The sequence below is a fragment of the Xiphophorus hellerii genome, chromosome 7, assembly GCF_003331165.1.
Source record: "Xiphophorus hellerii strain 12219 chromosome 7, Xiphophorus_hellerii-4.1, whole genome shotgun sequence".
Classification (NCBI taxonomy): Eukaryota; Metazoa; Chordata; class Actinopteri; order Cyprinodontiformes; family Poeciliidae; genus Xiphophorus; species Xiphophorus hellerii.
In genome coordinates, this window is record NC_045678.1 from 26121442 (window position 1) to 26143807 (window position 22366).

General features: G+C 36.2%; 1 protein-coding gene across 1 annotated transcript in view; it reads left to right on the top strand.

Annotated features, from left to right (window-relative positions):
• The first annotated feature begins 203 nt into the window (after positions 1 to 203).
• ramp1 (receptor activity modifying protein 1) overlaps positions 204 to 22366 on the top strand; it is a 55067-nt gene continuing 32904 nt past the window's right edge. Inside the window, exon 1 of the mRNA XM_032566880.1 lies at positions 204 to 359. Coding sequence (XP_032422771.1) covers positions 302 to 359 — 58 coding nt within the window. The 5' untranslated portion in view covers positions 204 to 301. The remainder of the gene's footprint in view (positions 360 to 22366) is intronic.

Consider the following 22366-nt stretch of genomic DNA (forward strand, 5'->3'; position numbering starts at 1 on the left):
GAGAAGAGAAAAGCTCCTAACTTGACGACTCGGTACGTTTTCTGTCGGGATGATACACGGTCGGTGACAGGAAGACTCGGGGGGAGTGGACGTGTAGCGCGGGAGGAACAAGGACGAGTCCGGGCTCTCCCCCGAGCAGTTTGCGCAAGGTGCTCCAGCGGTGGCTCGTGTTGCCGCATTTGATGGATTTCTTTACCAGCAGCTACTTTATGATGTTTGCGGTTCCCCTTTGTGCTTTTGTTGGATCCGCTCGCTGCCTCCTCTGAAACTTCACTCTCTTGATCGTTTCGGGAGCGACAGGATGGAGTCGCACGCCGGTACAGCGCTGCAGAAACATGTTCTGCTGTGGTTCATCATAGGTGAGTCTCACTCAGCTTACCTGCTTTAATAAATATAAAGATCCCACAGTTTGAAAGCTGGATAGATACAAAAACTGATTTAATTTTACTGATTAAAGACAGACTTAATGCTTTTCAACCTCCGAAACCTCACCTGCTCCATTTGGCCCCAAAAGTGAAAGTGCAAAAGTACCTTTTAAAGTTTTTTTTTTTCTTTTTTACATTTTGTTAAGTAACAATCACGAACTTCAGTGTAGTTAATTGCTGTAAAGTTTCACTGACTTTTAAACTTGAACCACGCCTAGAGCTAAAACTACAGCCGCTTTTACCACATGTATTTTGGACATTGGTCTGAAGTTTTAACTTTGGTCCCACCTGACTTTGGTAGCCTACTGGTGTTCTGTAAAATGTAGACTTTATATGAAGCTTATGATCTTCTTTCAACAATGACTTTCTTCTTGTCACTCTTCCATAAAGGCCAGATTTCTGGAGTGCATGAATAATAGTTGTCATGTCAGTAGGCTCTATTCTTCTTATATTGATACTCCCATAGCCAATATGTCTAGGTATGTTTAGAGATGTGCCATTCTCTTTCCATGTCCAGGCAGATGATGGATCGAGAAGTCATCTATAAAATGTTCAGAGCTGAAAATATTAGCTTTGTTACATAACACTGCTTTAACTTTGATCTTGATTATGCTGTATGTTCACTACATTTCTTTAACAAATCTCTTCACAAACAGCTGCAGCTGGATTTAGAGTACACACAGGTAGAGTTTGTGCACTGCTTAAGGGTCTATTCACATCCTTCCTGTTTAGTCTGCTTTAATCAAACTCTAGTTTGTTTGCCTTGAAGTGCAGCTCATTTGGGGAGGTATGAAAATGTAGATGAGCTTTGACACGGACCAAACAAGTCTAAAAACCTAGGTTTGGTTGACATGAACTCTGGTGTGGTTTGATTGCATATATGGAGACCGCTCCAAAAGCAGGAAGCTGACTATAATGCAGGACTTTTGGGTAAATCCTACCAAAACAAAATGCGTGTCTTGTGCTTGAAAAAGTTTGTGGTATTTTGTCAAAGACAAAAGAGAAATCATAATGCTAAAATCTGATGCTACTCCATTTCTGTTTATATTTAGTGAAGAATGAAGTTGTGCTGATGTCTTCCTCAGAAGGTCTTCATGTTGTTTACTTAAGTAGTTCTTGGTGCAGCGCCACCACAGGCGAGGAGGTGAACAGGTTTTTTAAAGGGTTTGGATTGTATAACACAGTAAAATGTGAAAGCAAACCACACCAGCTGAAAGTGTAACAAATGTCGCAGCTTTGGTCCCAATTGAACCGAGTTTACCAGACTATCAGGTGTGAAAACCCTCTAAGTGCCTCCTGAAGGCAGTTAGATGCCCTGGATTTTATTTTTGTTGTATGAGATAAAATTCAAAAACAAATACACACCACACATTTTAGATCTTTATTTTTTGTAGAGAGATTTTTAAAGATATATCTTTTTTCTGTCCACGTCACAATTTTATGCTGCTTGCTTTTATTCTGAACTTTGAGGCAATAATGTGATTACAGTTAAAGGGAATAGCCTCTTTTACAACTTTTGCGAGAATAAAAATGTCTTTTAACTTTATTTGTTTTATAGCTTAAGATAAAGTTGATTTGTTCCAATAAATACCTAAGTTATGGGTTTGTTATAGGAAAAAAAAATAAAAATTAACAGAGGTTGAGTAGAGACATCCAGCGCCCTGTTTACTGCCTAAACACAATAATCTCTGTTTAAACTGGACCGTAACAGGGCTGTTAGATTGTCAGTGAAATGTGTGAGAGACACTTGATTCTTTTCATTCTTTTCCCATATATTTATTTTTAAATATATTTTAATAAAAATACAGAAGATACAGTACATGAGTAACCAGACACTCAACTACCAGATATACTGATTACAAGTCCAGTCTAAGCTTTTGTTTAAAATCACGTTGTGACATTTGGGTCCCAGTTAACACAGTCCTGTTTTTTAATTTGTTTATAAATTAGTTTGACATGAATTTGCCGTTATTTTTGTTGTTTGAGGCTTTAATGAAATCAGTAAATCTTGTTGAGACGTTGGAATGACACACACAACCTGGAAATGCTCCTGAAAACAGAAGAAACTCTGGCAGCAGTGGGAAAATAAAGCAAGATAGGTCAAATACACAAAAGCAGAAACCACGTGAAAACACAGAGAGACGCGTTTCCATTTCTTTCAATATAGATGGAGATATTTTTGGCATTGAAGATACTTGGGGATTTCAGGCATTATTTTTGCTTCTTTCTTCCGTCAGACACTTTATATGCCACACGACTGCAAGAATGTCACACTTTTAGGTGTCAGAAATGTTCTATGTTATGCATTATAGATAGATGAGAACAGAAGATATGCAGCAATTATTTTGTTTAAAAGAGAATCAAATTTCTCCAGAGAAAGATGTCATGCTGAAGAAAACATTTGCTTCTGTAAGCCCAGTTAAGTCACCGCTCATCCACTTTGTACCTTCAAAGACTGAAGCTGCATGAGTCACTATGTTGCAAATGGAAAGATACAGTATCTCTATCCATTTTATTTTATTAACTATTGATGAATTATTGATGCACTGCTGACTGGCAAATAAGGTCTGCAGGTGTCCACCTTTGTGAATTTCTCCTCTTTTTGTTTACACACTGAAATTCCTCCATATTATTTAAATTGTTTGATTATATATTCCTAAAATGCTTTTGATTTGGTGAAATGTTTTTCTGCAGAGCTTGAGAAACCAAGTTCTTCCTGAGAATTGCCTGATTTGGTTTAAACCTACAACAGTCAGTGACAGTTGAATATTTATTTCCAAACCCTCAGTCTTGTATCTGATTGAATCATTTTGTAAATCAACTTATAGTTAACATTACATCATTGTTAAATTTGTGACATACTAGCCTTTTCCACTTTGTACAGAGGCTCTGGACTTTTGCCTTTTGAGAAATTATTGCTTCTGGCATATTGAAGTTTTAAATGATTGGATCTGATTTTACCCATTTGCTAACGTTTGGCCGTAATGTAATGTCAGGTCAATCCTGAAGGAAGGTATACTATGAAGCTTACCGGGCACTGTGTGCGCTGTAAACATCCATCCCCCACACTGCGAAGAGAGAACTTTAGCTGCTCTATATATTTGGAAATGTGGCCAATATGAACTAAATGACTTCATTCACTTCCTTCGCTGCCATTGCCAAACTACAACCGTAGGCAGACTACAATTCAAAAAACAGTCCAGAAACTCAGTGTCATTGTTCATAGCTCTTCTCAATACTCACTACTATTGCCTGTATTCCCTTCTTGCTTATTTGCTGCCAGTGACTGTAATCATCGGCAGCCAACTTATTCATTTCACTCACTTATTTCACAAATTAATCACAAATAATAACTCATTGTGCTTGTTTTTAGTGACTGACTTTTAATTTAACAACTATGCTCACCGGATATATCAGTCTCTACCAGATTTTATGGTGTAATCACCACTACTGTTTTGTGGTGTAAAGTGATGGGTTTTTTTTTGTTTTTTTACAGAGAATCGGTAAATTAAGGTGGAATAAAAAAGTAAGATAAATCTGCTGGTTTAAAAAAGGGCTAAAAAAGACATTTTCAACCAAAACTTGACTTTGCTTTCAAACGTTTGAGCTGTAGTGTATATATCTAATGGCTGGCTTGGAAGTGCACCACTTCTCCCCAGGAAGAGCTGAAAGAGACAGATGGAAACAAGGAGTTCTGGGGATGTTTGTCCAGATTGTTGCTTCTACGACCTGGTCCCAAATCAGCAGCAAAATCCACAGAATCAGAAATATGAGAATAATATTAAGAAGGCCCTTTTTGAGAAGCATTTGTAACTCATTACTGAATGGATGATACCAACTTGATTCCATCTTTGAGAAAAAAAACTTATCTTCATACTAATGGACCTTCCATTCAAATCAGGAGGGTGTGGCCATGCAACAGCAACAAATGAACAGATGTGAGCACACACTAACAAAACAAATCAGTGGACACCTGGACAACAAGAAAAACAAAATAACTCCTGAAATGGAGTGTGTGATTTCCTAGACGCATGCATTCATTTTTCTGAACCGCTAAACCACTCTCTCCTCTCAGGATTTACTCTTTGGCAACCAGAGCTGTCAAAACGCTGGCCGAGAGCTTAACCAGTAAACAGCTTAGAGCCACTTTGGGATCAGTGAGAGCTACTTCATGAGATATGATGTCCAGCCTGTCAGAAAGCAAAAGGGGTTTACCCCCCAAATGTATTGGTCACACTCAAACAAAAGTGGAAGGCTGACTTTTAATAGAAAAGCTAGAACAACTGCACACGTTTATAGAGTCCTTGACAAAAAACTCACGATTCACCACAAATGGCATACAAAAAAAAAAAAAAATCTAGAACCTCTACTACTAGAACTAGAAATATAAAGTGCACTTAGCCACTAATAAACAGGTTCATGTGTTATTTGTTTTTCACTTTAACTTATTTACTTTGTATTTCACCTGAAACAACATCAAGCTAAGATAAACATCCATGGCACAAGAGGAAAATCAGCTGAAGTCCAAATGCAGCTGCCTGCAGCGTTCAGTCCAAACTGCTGTACAGCATAAGACAAACAACAACAAACTGATACTGTAGTGCAGAGTAACGCTGACCTGGGGGGATTTCCTAACAGCTGTGGTGTGGTGTATTTAAGTACATTTCGTACACAGTGTTGTCTAAATGCCAAAACAACATTTTGTTTTAGAAAATGTCTGTGCAGTCATATTAAAAAAAAAATCTAAATTTCTTATAAGTCTGTTTAAATGACACTTGGTGTGTATTTATTTTCCCCCCCCCCCATCTTCTGTAGTTTAGTTATACTTCTGATTTCTCTTTCCTACTGGTTACTCTTAACTCCATTAGCAAACCGTCAGAGTAATCCTGATGCAGATGATTCTGCCACATCAGGACAGGCGTTTGGACCTCCAAGCGGCTCTTTGAACTTTCCTCAATGTCTCTTAATATCTCTGGTTACGCTGCATGCTCACACTTTCTCTGTGATGCTCTAGCTGGGGTGTTCATAAGAGCTTCCTCTGATCTCTGTCCTTTGTTTCCTCTAACAAAAGCAAAGAGTGAGTGTTCTGGATTTACAGAAACAGTTATGACTTATCGTTGCCGCCAGGTTGCCTCGCTGTCGTTTGACTGCGTTCCAATCTAAAACTGCAAACCCAAAAAAGAACTTTTTAAAATCCTGACAAAAATGCAACAGAATCTCAATTCACATTTTTGATTCTGTGTGGCACACTATTTTTAATCTGTTAGGCGTTTTAGGTATTGGTAAAACTTTATTTAATACTTTAGTAAGCTAATCAAAAGATATAACAGGTCATTATTAAATCAATTATTCCCCCGTTTTGGCTGTCATTTTTTTTAGGGCAGAGCCAATAAAGGGGAAAAGGACTCAGTTACTCTACTCAGCGCACAGAAAAAGAGTCGCTTTAATCCTCTTTCTCTGAGGTAGTGTTCTTTCAAGTGACAGCCTGGGATTCAATTTAAATTCATTCAACATATTCCACAAACAGCAAGCAACTATGTTGCTGGTATAGTCAAACGGCAGATAGGAAACACTTTGTGGAATGACTCACAGGAAAACATCAGGAAACTCTGACAATGTGAGCTTAATGACTGCAAGCAATTAAAACACAGCAGTTTGCACTGCCTGTTTAAGTTTGACACTATGAATGATTCATAAGCTGCATAAACACATAAACAATCTTATTTTAATTTGTGATCTGTAGGTTTTATCTGTAACCAATCAAATCTTCTGAAATCCAGACATATAATTTCAGTAGCTCAAACACTTTCAATACTTTAATTTGACCTCGATAAAATATTACAATTTCTGGGTTTATAAATAGGTATGATCGACATGTGACCAATAAATCTACACAACAATATACCAACATTTGTTGACGCCCTTGATAAATATCTATGCAATCTTTATCAAGATTGTTTCCTTCCAAATCAGCAGTATAGCGGTAGTTATTTTGGTGAAACACTAATTTAAATTCCACAGTAATAAATTTTTGTTGAGTTTACAGAAGAATATTAAATAGCTTTTTCTGGCAACATATCTGCAGTATCCGACAAAAAAAGATGTTTCAGATCTTTTTTTAAAAGATCTGCAGAATCTTTTATAGAAATATGCTGCATATCTTTTTGAGCTTTGGAGTGTGTTTATTCCTCTTCATCATTTATGGGTTAAAAACATTTATCACAATCTTATTTGTCACACTTCCAATTGTTTTAAATCTTTGAATCCTTCTTACTGTAGATATGAGTAAGTTTAGGTGTATACTTAGTTTCTTGTAACCATATATTGACTTGTACAGATCAACAAACTCTACCTTACTTCTATGTTTTGTTATTCTTCCCATTTTAAAGAGTTGCTATGATACAGAGTTCTGTGGCAAACAGGAAATCATGGATTGCTAATTGAATGTAATATCATTTTATAAATATGCTCTCTAGTCATGTATATTTAGTTGTAACTTTCCCCCCCCACACTTAATAAATGTAATAAGAACAAAAATGAATTTGAAAGTATAAGATTATAATGCTGAAACAAAAGACACATTTATTTTTGGAGCTTTTTACATTTCTTTACTATAAGACCCACATATTGTGGAATGTCATTTTGGTGACATGTTATGTGACTATTATATATATATATTCTTTTAAATCAGCCATTATTGCACACATTGTGAGCACTAATAAACTGCACAGAAACGTTGAACCTTCTTCCCCGGATGGTAAGAAAATTATTAGGGGAGTGATGTAGAAAAAAGCTATATCTGCTATGCTATTAATAATCATAGAAACAGCTCATATCTTGCATATACAGGCATTGCTTATTTGTAGAATTTTTCTGTAAAGTTTAAAATCTTTCTTTCCTATTCTGACTCAGTATAGCTGCTCTCATCCTGCTCTGGTTGTAGAAAGAGTCAATTTTTTTGTATGTTACAATAATAAATACAAAGACAAAAAACAGGTTGGCATTTTATGTCATTTACTTACTGCTTTTGCCAGAACACAGATAGTACTGCAAAAATATTGTGGTTAGTTGGCAGAAATTCTACATCCACAGCTTAAAGATATTTTCTTTACAGTAGTCATGAGAACACAAAAGAGGTGTAGAGTCAGATAAACTAGAATACCCAGTGATACTGCCTCCAGACACTGTTAGGTTAATTTTTCATTGGGGGTTTTGCCTTATAGGTCCAGGTTAAGCCCTAAACTCTCCATAAGAAGTGGATTGACTTTTAAAAATAATAGGCTTTTGTTTAGTCTCTCATCCTTGAACCCAATTCCAATGTGAAAAGACTCAAGAGGGCGTTTAAAAGAAGCATCACAAATCAGTGGGGGTGGAGGGCCAGTGGCAGCTCAGAGGCTTTAAGAAGACAGAGAGAGATAAATGAGGTAGGTGGGACTGGATAGTGAAAGTTTTAATAGTGCTGATATATAACTGTGCCCTGCTGTGTGTGGAATGGGAGCCGTGTGTGTTTGTGTGCATCCTGCGCGACAGATCCGCCTTCAGGACTTCTGCTAATTAGAAAGATAGTGAGCGGGGAGTAAAAAGAGGAAAAGAAAGCTAAGAAAAACTGCCTCACCCTGCTTTAGTGCAGCTGCTTTTCATACTGCTTTAGAATATTTAAATCATTAAAAACTTTCTGTGTACACGCTTCCTGAGTGCCTCTTTTTATTTCCCTTCTTAGGCTTTCAGAGACATGATGTGAGTTTTAAGCAACTAATGCTACACTTTGTAGCTAGAACAGTTTTTACAGTTTGTGTTTCTACACTACAGCTTTTAACTACGGTACAGTGGATGTGTATTAGTAAATGAAAGAGTTGTTCCCCCTTCATAACTTTTGGATGGGATTATTAAATCTAAAGATAGGCTTCAGCTTCCATAGTGGAAAAAAATAGGAATATAAAAGGAGCTCATATTAATTTTTGGTGAATAATCCACTCTTTTTAAGCAGTTGTAGATCTTTTGCTACATTAGAAAACTAATGTCTACATTGTTATAATAGCCTTTTAAATAATCAACTTACCCACTGCACAGTTAAGTCAAATTGAAATTTTAAATAGTTTTTATACAAACAAGAAGCTAGTTTTTTTTATTTTAAGAGATTAACATCTCTTAAAGGATAAAACAAAGTAAAGAAGTTAAAAAAAAAATTAAAAACAACTTCTTATTACCCTTTTATTTTTAAAAAATGTAATTTTTTTCAGTAATCTGTTGGATGATTTTTATTGGCATTACAACAATCAAGTCCTTCTTTTAATTGCTGACCATGTTCTTAATTTTTGCCCATTTCTACTGGTATTTAACATTTTATCTGTGACGATAAGCTCCAGGTGTTTGAGGTTGGCAGGCCTCAGTGACACAACCCTAATCTTCAGCTCCCTCCACTAGTTGGGACTCTGGCTGGGCCACTCCAAATATGGTAATATTACTTTCTGTCAGAAGAAACCTGTTATTAAGATCAAAATATTACTTCATTTTGGATAAATCAGATCTGATATTATTGACAACATCATGCCAACATTGGCCATTAATGCTTGATTAACACAAGTTTCTGAGTTAATATGTCTGATTGCTGAGCAAATGTTTGTTGGATGACAAGTTTAATATTTTTGTTTTATTTATAAAACACTCTTGCTTAGTAATGGTTTGGTTCCTCACTTGTTGGAGTGGCCCCTGCCTATAGATGACCTCCCTGTTACCAATAGCTAGCTAATCACCTGTCTACCATTTTTATTCAGGCCACCTGTTTTTACTCCTAAACGGGTCCTTCCAGTAGATCTAAAACTCTGAACTCTGAAGCTGGCATTTTGCAATTGAGTTGCTGATTAACTCCATTATGAACTTACAAACAAAGTTTATAGCTGTGTTATCACTGGTTAGTGTGGGTTATGTTTTGGCTAACATAACCCACAGGACGCATAGGAATGTATTTAGAAATCAGTCTGCATAAGTGGCTCAGTTTCGAATTTTATTTAAGTGTGAAAAAGGGTTTTGATTGAAGTGAAGATTTTCAGTGAAGGAAGCAGTAAGTTAACTTAGCGCATAGCTCAAACATCACCCATCCTGCTGGTACAAATGTAGCAAATTGTAAGAAGACAGCTTGCGGGAATTTGATTGATCGATAATGTCAAGTAACAAATGAAGTGTGAAATTAAACTTACATTGTTTGTCTATGTATTCCATGACTAAAAAAATTATCTGCAAATTAAATTTGCAGGGCTGATGTGACGTTGAAGAGAGAAGGCTTGGTAATAGATGATATACAATGGACATATTTTTTTGTGGAAAGTAACTTCAAATTATTTACAAAAAAAATCTGCATATTTGTGGATTTTATTTCGCAAATATCTAAAATATTTTAAAACAATGTACAGTTTGGGGAGCTGAAATACTCAGGTGCAATACTATTTGATACGCTGTTGCCTGGCATTTGCAAAGCAGCCAATCCAGGAGCACAATTCATTTTCCTTGGAGCTAACATGACTGTAGATGTTAGCTTCTGTTGTACTGCCAAGACAGTTTAAACTGAGTGTTTTGATGCATATTAAGATACATTTGGTATTTAAACTTTGAACATAGGCAGATATTTGTGTTTTCAGAGAGGATCTGAAGTATTTGGGAATTTTTGCTATGGTAATTAATTGTCACTCTGATCTATTACCTCAGTAAATAGTAGGTGTCCACTGACATAAAGGAGTATTTCAATCTTCTGCTTTGTGTGAAGACCACAGGAATAGACATTGACTTATTTTTTGTTCAGTCAGGTTTCAGTGATGTCTCCTCTTTGCCCCAATTTGCTTCTGCAGCAATAAAAAGCCTAGTCAACATTCCTGCAGCTTAATGGGTTTTAAATAATACATTGTATTTCAGGTTGAGGAATCCCAGAGGTATTCACTCTGCGACACAGATCAGATTGAGGTCAGCGATGTGAACTACTGACCTTTTATTTCTCTCTTCTGTTTGCAAAAGTGGCTTCATATTTCCTGGAGGCAGAAGGCCATGCAGTGTTAGAGTCAACGCTACTACAGTTTAGATGTTCAGGGCCAATTTATTCGTGGAAATCTTCCTTCATAAGCCACATCATAAACAACCCATGTAGAAAGTTTTAGGAGCTTCTGTAAAGATTAAAAGGAAAATGATACCACAGTTTGAATTATACGCCAGAGCTTCAATGAACTGCCAGCTATCAGCGCTCCTTTGATTTCTCCTTTTCTCGCTGCTTGTGATGTGTAACTTGCCAATTTACTGGAAGGGATTTGGTGTCAAATAGCATGAGGCAGAGCAGAAAATCCCAAACTGAAGCACATTACAGCGACTGTTTTGTATACTGTCATTAGAAATGTAATTGCATCCAATCTACCTTAAATACCTTAAAATTATGACCAAAATGATATAATAGGTGTTTTACAGGTCAAGTTGTGCAAAAAGAGAAAACAAACAGGGCTTTGTTTCGGTTGCTGTTCTTGTTAAGACAGATCTGAGCTGCAGCTTCGATAACACTCAGCATTACTTTGGATAATTTGAGAGGGGGTTAATCTCTGCCCTGTGGCCACTGGTACATGGGGACAAATTGCCCATTGCTCCACAGTGATCACCTCATTTAACAGCTCATCTGTCTGTGACCGCCCGGCTTCCTATCTCATTTTGACCCCAGGTAGCTGAGGCGCCTCTTCACCCTTGGAGAGTGTGTCTGCTTGACTGAACTGAGGATCTGCTTTAGTGTTTTCCTTATAGGGGAAGAAAGAGATTAATAATAGCTCTTATTCTCTACCTCGACCCCTCTCTGAGGTGTTGCTTTAATTAAATTAGCACCACTTAATTCTTCCATATTGAAGATGTTTTTTTTTCAGTTTTTTCAATTGGTGCACCCCTAACTCAGAATGCTTCCCACCAGAGCCACATTCACATTCAGATCAGTATGCAACTCGGAGTGCCTTGCCCATTAGCACATTGACACGAGGCACTAGGAACCTGGAGTCAAACTCACAAGTTTAGAATTGCAAAATAGCTACTATTCCCACTGAGCCAGATTTGCTTAAATCATTGGAGAATTAATATCAGACCAAGAAAACCAGATTAAATTAAAGAAATCTGGTTTTGAATAATGAGTTAATTTATTTTGGGGAAATAACCAACCAAAACCTCTGTGAAAAAGGAATTTTTTGTGTGTTAAACCTGACTTAGCTGTGTTTAAAAAGTAGCTAAACCCCAAATCAACTTTTCAATACATGAAGTTACCTTTAAAATTAATCACACAAAGTAATATCTGGACCCAACAGCAGAATCGAACTTCAATAGTATCAATAAGGTTGTGCTTTTATGTTTTCTCTAATGCAAGCTTTGCGTTAATTCTATTTCTTTTTTTGTGTTTAATCATAAGAAATCATAGTTAGGCAGAGAGAGTGTTGCCAAGCCATGAAAAAGGAACAACAGGCTTCCTGGAAAAATAGGGGAAGTTTCCAGCCTGTAGATTTAGAGCCTTTAAAGCATGAAAGCTTTAAAGAATGAAGACTAAACATTTTGAGTAATTGAATAAGACCCAATGCAAGATACTTTTATTAAGGTAACTGACTGGAGCATGAGATGCGCAACAACAAACAGCAGCAGCATACATTGTAGTGGACAAGACACTTGGACAACAATAACAAAACAAACATTAAAATATAAAATACAATGCTGTCTTTAAGTTGTTTTTTATTTATGGAATCTCAGGAATATGAGAAAATGTTTAGACAACCTCGATCAATTCTTATTGCCTCTTCTCATTCTTGAGAACTGCCAATCTTAGAGGAGGACGTACACAACATGAGGCAGGCCCACATAATTAAATTTGTGTGCAGTCTAATTTTGTGCAAAAGACAGAGGGAAATAGTGAACAAAATAGATGAGGACTCAGAGTGATTGCTTTGACATAAATCAAGAGGAAGTGGGTTACAAAAAAATAACCACCCACAACATGTGGGGAAAAATGAGAAAACATTTGATTTGAACATTTGAATGCTAATATTAAATGTTTTTTGTCTGTTTTGAGGCTAATTTGTGTTTTTTCATGTATTTCTGTGTTTGGCTTTATGTTTGCTGTACATATGTACATGTGTGCATTTGCCAAGCAATAACCCAGTTTTCACCGTTACGCCTCAGCAGCTAATGAGAAGCACCCAGGCACTGCTAGTTAATGAAGCATATTTGAATCTGTGTGTGTCTGTGAATGAAGGGGTGCACTTATATGTGTGTGTCTGCTGTGTTTGTGTGTGTTAATGTCTTGTCTGCAATGGTAGCCATTTACAATTGTCCAGATGGTATGAAGGCAACACTGGAACCTCCATCTTGACTTATATGTGAAATGCATTTGTATTCAGTATCTTTAAGGTGAAACCATCAAATAAAATCCATTTCAACCAAATGCCTTCAACCGAAACTAAAGACATATTAGCCTCCTTAGAATATCAAATACTGAGCACATTCGTAATGGAAATGCAGCTTGTAATGAGTCAGACTGTCACATTTAATCCCAATGCAGTACAAGTTGTGAAGTGTCATGAAGTTTGAGGTTGTAACAAATATAATATAGAAAAGCTCAAAGCTTCTTGAAGGCAATGGATTGTGTCCTTATGTCCTCTAAATTAGCTGTAAACTCCAATTTCACCTTGTGTTACATCTGGTTTAAACTATAGAAGTTTTATTTTAACAAACACATAAAATAGATTGTGGATCTTCTCCGTGTTTTTGTTCAAATTAAAGATGGACATTGTCACTATGTCCACACCAAAAGATGTAAGATGATTCCTTCATGGTTTAAAGGGATAACAGGTTCAGAAATGATCCTTCCTGATATTTAGTGAGAGCAATAAACTTTACAGCACTTTTTCCTTATATAGGTCTTTCTGAAGCCAAAGAAGATCACAGATTCCTGTTTTATGACATGAACTGTATATGATTTCAGTAATGTGTTTTGTTGAAGCCCCAGGCATATAATCTGGAGAGATTTATTTCATCTGTCAGTGTTTGTTCTGAGGTTGCACGAAACTCTACTCAGCCTAAAACAGCACAGGCTTTACATTTTTTACTTCTGTTTTTACTCACTACCAAAATAAAATGTAAATCAGAATGTTGTTTCACTTGCATTACAAGTAATTTACATTTTTTACTTCCTCACATTTAAAAATGTAAAAAAACATTAAATGCTTATATAATTAGATTATCTTCCTAGCGGATTCATATTTCCTGGTAACCAGAGAAAAGTTCCTCCCCAGAGGCTAAACAGGATCATATTTATCTCTTGATCTCTACAACTATGTCCTTTCAGTCAAAGCCAATGAACCAGAACCCGTGAAAAATTAACAAGCATTCACTCGGCCTGTCATGCCTGATTGAACAGATTACAAACGTAATCTGACCATCGGATGAATGTTTTAAAGTTTTGAGACTGGGTGAGAAAAAGGTCAGAAAAAGGATGAAGATTAATGTCCAGAGTCCTGAGTGGAGAGACAAAACCTGAGTCAGTATAGGGATGACATTAGCTAAGAAGTTTCAAATTTAGTCACAGTTTGTAAGGACTGCTTTGGTAAGAAGGGTTGAGTTACTGGTTGTTAATGCATGACAGCACCTTCCTTTAGGTGGTTTGCACTTTGCATATTAACCCCAAGTGTGTTTACCTCACCACAGCATGTTGGTGATGAAGAATAATGTAATCTTCATCAAAACGAAGGCAAAAGACTTATTTCGTTGGAACAGAGGAGGCGATAGCCACAAAACAAATAGCTGAACTGTACGAATACCTGAGAGACTGTCTAAAAATGCTTATAATTTTAATTGTTTGAACACCAAATATACCTAATTGTTATTCTGTTTCCTGTCTGACCAAATATGGTGACATATCTAAAATCCTTGGTCTAAATGTGAAGAAATAGAGGATTTACTATTGCTATAATGTCACAGCATTACAGCAATTTCTTTTTATTTTATTTATTTTCTCTATTGTTAAGAATCAACTGACCATCAGGGGATAAAAGACTGATTGCTTTTCTCAAATCTGTAGCTTTCTTGCAGTTTAAATCTTTATAAAAGCATCTGAAAAGCCACTTTTTCCAGGAACAAAATCCCTTTGTTACAAGGTCATTTGCTTACAATGGTCTTTAATTATTTTTGAGTCAATTAACATAGTGTGTGCAAGAGGTTGAGAAAAGTCTTCCAAAAGTTCTATATAAAAAATAAGTTCTTCAAAGGAAGCCAAAAAAATGCTTTAAATTTTTTCATTAATGATTAGAGCAGAGTTATTACTAAATTGTAAATATTCCTTCTTCATGTAAGAGTCTTCCAAGACTCTTTCCAAATCCTTGATACTCCATGGGAGATATTGATTAAACATTCAAAAAGGACATTATAATAGAAGATTCTTATTGCTCCTTTGTGTTGCTCTGGAGTTTCTTCTTGGTTATAAAAATTAACTCCCACCATTTTAAATGTTTGCACAAAACATAACATTGTATCTCGTGTTTTCTCCTTTTCAAGAATTTATTTATCTCAGAAGAAAGTGATTCTGTGCAGAATACCTCATAAAGAAAGCTGCCAGACTGTCCACTGATAAGGACTATTAATTAAAACCTTAAGTCGTCTGTCAAATCTAAAGAAACAATTTAAGAAACTGTTGCCATGTTTAAAATATTCTGTCATGATTTTTGAGATTGCTCTAAATTTGATTTACATTTTCTACATTTTTTGACTGTTGATTGATTTACTTATTGTAGACCTGTAAAAAATGTCATTAAACATTGTTGCTACAGACAACTAAAACCCTGAAACTGACAACTTAAGTGAAAGTACATAATTTTTAAGGTTGGGTTCTTATTTTATTTTATTTTTTTAGTTTGAGCCTGCTTGTTGAAATCTCAAGTTGTGTAGAGGAGCTCAGCACAGTGAGGGAGTTTTATTTACATATTTTTGTCTCAACATCAACGATAAATAGCTTAGAAACATTGTTGCAGCAGTCAGTGTGTGTGAGTGCTCTTTACAAGGCCAGCTGGCATTTCAAACCTCTTCTCACTTTAAATGAGCCATGCCGGTCCAGGATGCTACAAATGATGGTAAATTAAGCATATGTAGAAAATATTGTACATATAAATAGCCTATTTTACCATTTTCCCCCAACTTGAACAGTTTTGACCTGAACCTAACCAGAAAACACAGTTTTACATTTGTTTTTACAGCTGATTCCTTTTGAGTCATGCAAAAATATTGGATGTAGGAATCCAGTTCATTCATAAATCTAAGGGTTAACTTGGGTTTAAAAGTTTAAACACCAGCTCGTCTCAAAGGTTGAAACTGAGATCACTATCTCAGCTGGAATGTGTCCTTAGGTAATGTCTTGCTTGTCCTCTCTCTCCAGGGCTCAACCAGATACATTTACAACACAACTGAAGGCAGAGGGTTTATGCCTTTGTTTGGTTTTAAGGGAGAACTGGAGAAGAAAGAATTCATAGGAGATATTATTGCATCTCTCTGCTTTCAACATAATCTACCATGTGTAGACTCTACAGCCTCTGGAGGCAGCCGTAGTTCACAGCAGTGAATGTTGCACTCCAGTAATCTGAAACATTAGAAGCTTTTAAAAGTGCAAATTAAAGAAAAGAAAATAATGTCCTGCCGCTCAGATTGAGAATGCTTTAAAATTTTATGACCATCTGGATTGCATTGTACGGAAGAGGATCAGGGACAGAAATAAAAACAAAAAACTTTTTCCTCCGAATTTTGAATTTAATCTCAGAATCAGAATTGTTTAAATTGTTTATGCACCATTAGGTGAATGTAGTCTCAAAACTCAAATTTACCAAATAAATTTGGGACATGCTTTCACTGTGAATAAAGTGCTTTTTTACAAATCCTTTAAGGAAGAAACAGATAAGTGATTCTTGAACTATGCTGACAACCTAATTGACCTACATCTAAGAATGTTTAGTTGTTTATTTGGATTTTGACATGGATTGATACAAGATTAGAAATCTGAGAAAAAGGTTATAATTCTCAGATTAAAGGGAGAATTATTTTTGTGTGAATTTGGACTGAATTAAGTTTTACATAAATGGATATGAATGGAACCTTTTTGTCTAGTAAATTATCTTGAGATGGCATTGTGAATTCCTGCTATATAAATGAACAGAATTGAAATGAGCAATTATAACCTGAAATGCTTTCAGCACCTTGTAAGTAGGGGTGAACAATGTGGATTTTGAAGTTTATCATGATATTTTGTGGTACTGTTGTGATAATGATAAAGAATGATGATTAAAAACACAATTTATTACTTTGTTTTTAATGTATGTAACTGTATGGCAGTGATTGAAAGACACAACAAGCTTAGCACCACAAACACAAATACTGCTTTTGGAAAACATTCCCATTTCAAATTGGCTTCTTCAGGATGCCACTTACTTTAAGAAGTGGGATTTATTTCACTGAACTCCACACAGTTACTGCATGTAATCATATTTTTAAATGTACTGATATTGATTAAGGATTTTGTGAAACACAGAAGAAAATAGTAAAAATAACATCTACAATAATAGTGTGTTTATCAAGGCAACAATAAATCAAAATTCTTATCACAATAAATCAGAGGTGTCAAACTCCAGTCCTCAATGGCCGGTGTCCTGCAACTTTTAGATGTGCCTCTGCTGCACCACACCTGAATAGAATAATTAGGTCATTAGCAAGGCTCTGGAGAACTGATCTACACAAGGAGGAGGTAATTAAGCCATTTCATTCCAGTGTTTTGTACCTGTGGAACATCTAAACACTGCAGGACACCGGCCCTTGAGGACTGGAGTTTGACACCTGTGCAATAAATGATAAAAGATATGATAAATGCCCAACCCTACTTGTAAGCATCCTGTAGATCTACATGGATAACCATAGGCACCCTTTAAGAACTGGGTTGTTTTTTTTGTATTCACACCTTAATATTCAAAACAGAAATCCTTTAAAGTGCAGATTTGACATATATTATATTGCTTGAATCTGTTTTAAAGTTAAACAAGAAGCAGAGCAGACTGGTTAGAACAAATTAAAAACAGAAACCGTAGCAGCCCTATGATTTCACTGAACCTTTTTAATAAATGTGTGAAAGCATGAGTGGATGAGAGTTTTTTTTTTTTGGTGTTGGCAACTGCGAGCGCGGGGGAACACAGTCATCAGCCCCCTCCTCGGCCCCCCGAACCTCACTCCCACCCAAACAACCTCCAAAACAGCCCGTGAGCTGGCTGTTGTCCATCAGCGAGTTTGGCGCTGTAACACTAAATTTACTGCTCTGAGGTTTCTAGCACGCACAGCCAAAAGTGATCTTCCCATCGGTGTAAACAGACAGGAATATAGTTACTGCCTTTAAGCTTATGTGTGAATGTTTCCAGTCTTTACGGCTGTAGTTTTGAAGTGATATTTTCTAAAACTGCAAACACTGACAGCACATCAGTGGGCGTGATCATGCATGCTGTGTGTCCTCCAGGTGTTTATCAGTATGGAAACATAAACTAAAGCTGATGTTGCCAGGCACATATCACCTCACTGCATGGTCTGGTTTATGTAACCAGGTCAGGAAGTCCAAATAAAAATCTGGAGTCTGAGAGGTGCTCACTTTAATAATTTCCTAAGCATTTTAACATTTCTCAGATGATTTAACACCATTTAACAATTTTACTGTACTTCTGCAGTAAATGTTTGCATATTGTTGGAATTTTCATTTCATGTGCGTTATAAAAAACGCTATACAGGGCTGTCCAAATAGTGGTGTGGTGGCCATTTGCAGCCCACTGAAGGATTTTTTGTGGCTCTCGACTCCAATTTTAGAATGGAGTAAACCTGGTCTGTAAGCACAAATGGACTGTTTTTATCTTTACAGCCACATTTTAACAGACAAAGAACATCTTAAAATAAAAAATATTGATGCAACATGAATTATTTATTATTCATTACTTAGGTCTTTAACTACAAACATCCAGAAACTTTTACTCAGAACCTGCTTGGCCTAAAAAAAAAAAAAAAAATCCCATGAAAAATGTACGTTTATCTCTTTTTATTTACATCTGCATAAAAATCAATGTCAAAAAGTATTCCATTCTCAGTAATCATTGAAATTACGGCCATCAATCTCTTCTAGTAATTGCTAACCTGCTATTTTGTGCCTAAAAATAGCAGCACATTCCTAACCAAACTTGAACCTTTCCATATTATCCAAAGGATAATATGCACAAACAAACCCTGCAAGTCATTTGTTGTTTGTGTAGCCAACAAATTTCTAACAATGACCCAAATTAGTGACTTCTCTACATTATGTATAAAATCTGACAGTGGAGCACAAAGCAGAATTCCCCTTTCCTCCTGTGTCTCTAAATAACCCAGACAGCCTGCAGCCCTTGTCTCCACCTCATTGGCTCCAGCAGCCCTCTGCTCACCTCTCTTTAAACCTCTGACACCACTCCATGTGGGGTTCTGCTGCCTGCGTGGATGCACCCGCTCCGTCACAGGACAATAAAACAAAGGAGGGTTTCTGTGTTTATGCAGCTCAGGACCTTTCCACTCTCTCTGAAGTCGTCGTTATGTGTTGGGTAATTGTTCTCATAAACCACATGCCCCCCTCCTGCTTTGTTATTGTAGCTGTTGTAAACACTCGCAGCCTCTTGGAGTTTCTCTTAGCCCATCTAAAACATATTCCCCTCATAAATATGTTTTATGAAAATGGCCGGACAGAATGACACGTCTTCATATTTAGAGACCATCCTTCTGCTTATAATTTGCATGGTCCTTTCGGTGAATAATATTCGTTTTGGTAGCTTTCCATCCTTATCTGCTCTCAAAAAAATAGCAGTGATATGTTTATAATAATCACATCAGGCATATAACCAAACGTTGGCCTTAATTCAGTGAAGTTTCTTGGTACACTGCAAAAACACAAATCTACTATTTTTGGTCTGGTTTCCAGTTCAAATATCAAAATACACTTTATATAAGATAAAAGTAACTTATAAGTAACGTTTAAAAAAGGAGCTTGTTTCAAGTACATAATTTCTTAATATTGATAAAAAAATATATACTTGTTCTACTAGCAAATTATTTCACTTAAAACATGAGAAAAATATCTTGACTTAAAGTTACTTGTAAGTTTGTCTCATTTCAAGTTTACTATGATATTAGCACTAGAAGCTACACCAAAATTACTTTGAAGATTTTGTGTTTTTGCAGTGTGCTGGTAGAGCATTGATACATTTTACATTTGCAAGATTAACAATACTTTATGAAATATAACTCAAGTACAAGTAAAACGTATAGTGCAGTATAATTACCTCTAAAGGTATTTTTTTCTAAAACGTTAATCAAGTAAATCTAACTAGACATTACATCTGTTTGCCCTTTATTTTATATCAGGCCAGAGTAAATGGGATTGAACAGAAACACAGATGTGAACTTTTTAAAATTTATTAAAATTTGTTTTTAATACCTTTTATGACTTTTTTTCCAATTCACAATTACATGCTGCTTTGTGATGATGTTCTACATATAATCCCAATACATTCCTTGAACTGCTCTTCATAAAGGTTTTATATTTTGGAGAAATTCAAATTTTTAAAATTGTGCTCAGATTTATGGATATTCCAAAGAATACTAGAAATATTTCCGGACTTTGCGAGGTCGGGTTTATTTCTGTCTCTTCTGAAATCCAGCTTAATTTCCTTTCAGGAGATTAATATTAATGTAATCATTATTCATTTTCTATTCTCAGTCAGAATGTTTAATTATGAATTAGATTGTTCACCGCTGCCCAATTTTTAAAATCTACTTTTAATTTAAGTTGCTTGTAGCTTGCTGAGCGACTATTTTGTGAACTTTAGCATTTCAATAATATGAAACTGTCGACGGAAAATGTACAAAGTCCTCAAAATGTTGCAATCTGTGATAAGAGAGACAAAAAAGATGACTATTACTTTATGGCACAATCTGCAATCTTCCTGTTGACTCCCCACTGAGCTTTTAGATAACATCCTCCACTGTGTTGCGCATCATCCTATTGTTGTGTGGCTCTTTATCCCCTTTAATTGTATGCTATTACCAAACAGAGCCAGTGCGGGCAGACCTTTATCTGTGCTGAAAGCCCTGCTTACTGTAATGATAATCTGCTGATAGATGGAGCTCCACTTGACAGAGATGAATGTGGCAGGCACACACTAACGCACAGACAAAAGCACCATCTTTGCAGTAATTGTAGCAGTGCACATTACTTCGGTGTGCAGGGCGCGATATGAAGGTGCGTCTGTTTGCAGGGTGTAATAAATGTGTGCAATCTGTTAGAGAGAGTACACACTGCTGCTCTAGTTATTAGGGACGTGGGCAAACCTGAATGTGCAGAGGTTGGACGGTGGCAGCGGAAAAGCAGAACTTGTGACGGTCAGTTGTGAATAAATGAATCTTGATGTCTCTATAAAAATATAACAGATTGACCTATGAATAAAAACAAAAGTAAAAAAAAACAATGAAAGTTGCTCTTAGAAGTCAGATTGTTGTTGTTTCTAAAGGAATAGGATGAGACTTTCTGACCTGAATCTGACTGTCAAACTGTTCCCAACTCAAAACTCTTCAAAGTGAGAATGACATTCATAGCTCTATCCTATTATGAATGTGGATTTCTGTAATATAGAAGTGTTTTTTTTCCTAAAATTTTAGAAATGCTAAATTAGCAGTCAGAATAGCTCTGCGGATGTGGTCCAACGTTAGGGCTTCTAGGCACCTCTAATCTGCAAAACCGTTTCTGTTTGTTAACATACCAGCTAAAACGGAGTCTAAACACATAAAAACATGTAGTTAAGGAAGAATTATTTTGGATATTTATAAGTGAATTAATATTGACCTTATGTAAGTTTCTATGCTGAATAATGCATTGACTCCTACTCTGCTCTACAGAGTTGTGCCCTTCTCCCCATGTGTAGATTTCAGGTAAAGGTCAGTTTTGTGATGCGTTCAAGTGGAGTTTGGTTCCCAGATGCTGGCAGCATGATGAGCCACAGCAGGGGGGGCAAAGGTCAACTGCTGCTTCTTTATTTTGGTGTGGGGTATAACAGCACTAAGACAGATTCAAGACTTTTTTTTTTATCAAGAAATAAAAATTAAAAATATCTGGAAACTTAAAATGTAACTCTTAAACAGGAGAGAAAATGTGTTGTGTTTTATATATTTTTGATTATAGAAAAGTTTCAAGCATTTATCAGTAGGGGGCTTCGTCCTCAGCTATATTAAGCAAACTGTTTCACTAGAGACACAACAACAGCAATGCTAGGACAAGCTAGGTCTTTATTTATGAACTTCCTTCTTAGAAAACAGGCGTTCTGAGGGAGACGTCCCACTTGAACGAGATAAAAACCAATTACTCTGCTGCAGTCATCTGTATCCTTATTAAATACCAAATCAATTATAAATGCAATCAATTTGGTTTTATATGGGATCAGTAACAATCCCCAGCTCATAATCCCTGTGATACAAATCTCATTTACCTCAATGGATTATGTTCTTAAGAGAGAAACCATTTATTATTAAGCATGCTTGCCTGCATTCTGGGCTTTTAATGTGGTTTAATAAATCTTGGATGCCTTATTGGTTCCGGTAACGAGGAAAATGTGGAAAGTAAATCCTATTTTCTCAGCCCCATTTTTATTTTTTCAAAGCATTCTTCTTGATTTTTTATAACCTCAGGAGCTATCACTGAACAGACAATGATAACTCCTGGGTTTCAAGCATAAACTGCCTTCCCAAGGTCAATCAGATTAAAGTCCAGACTTTGACTAGACCACATCAAAATATTCACTTGAAACAGCTGCTGTACACATGAAATGAGAAAATCTGTATAGGGTTAGAGTTTAGAGTCATCA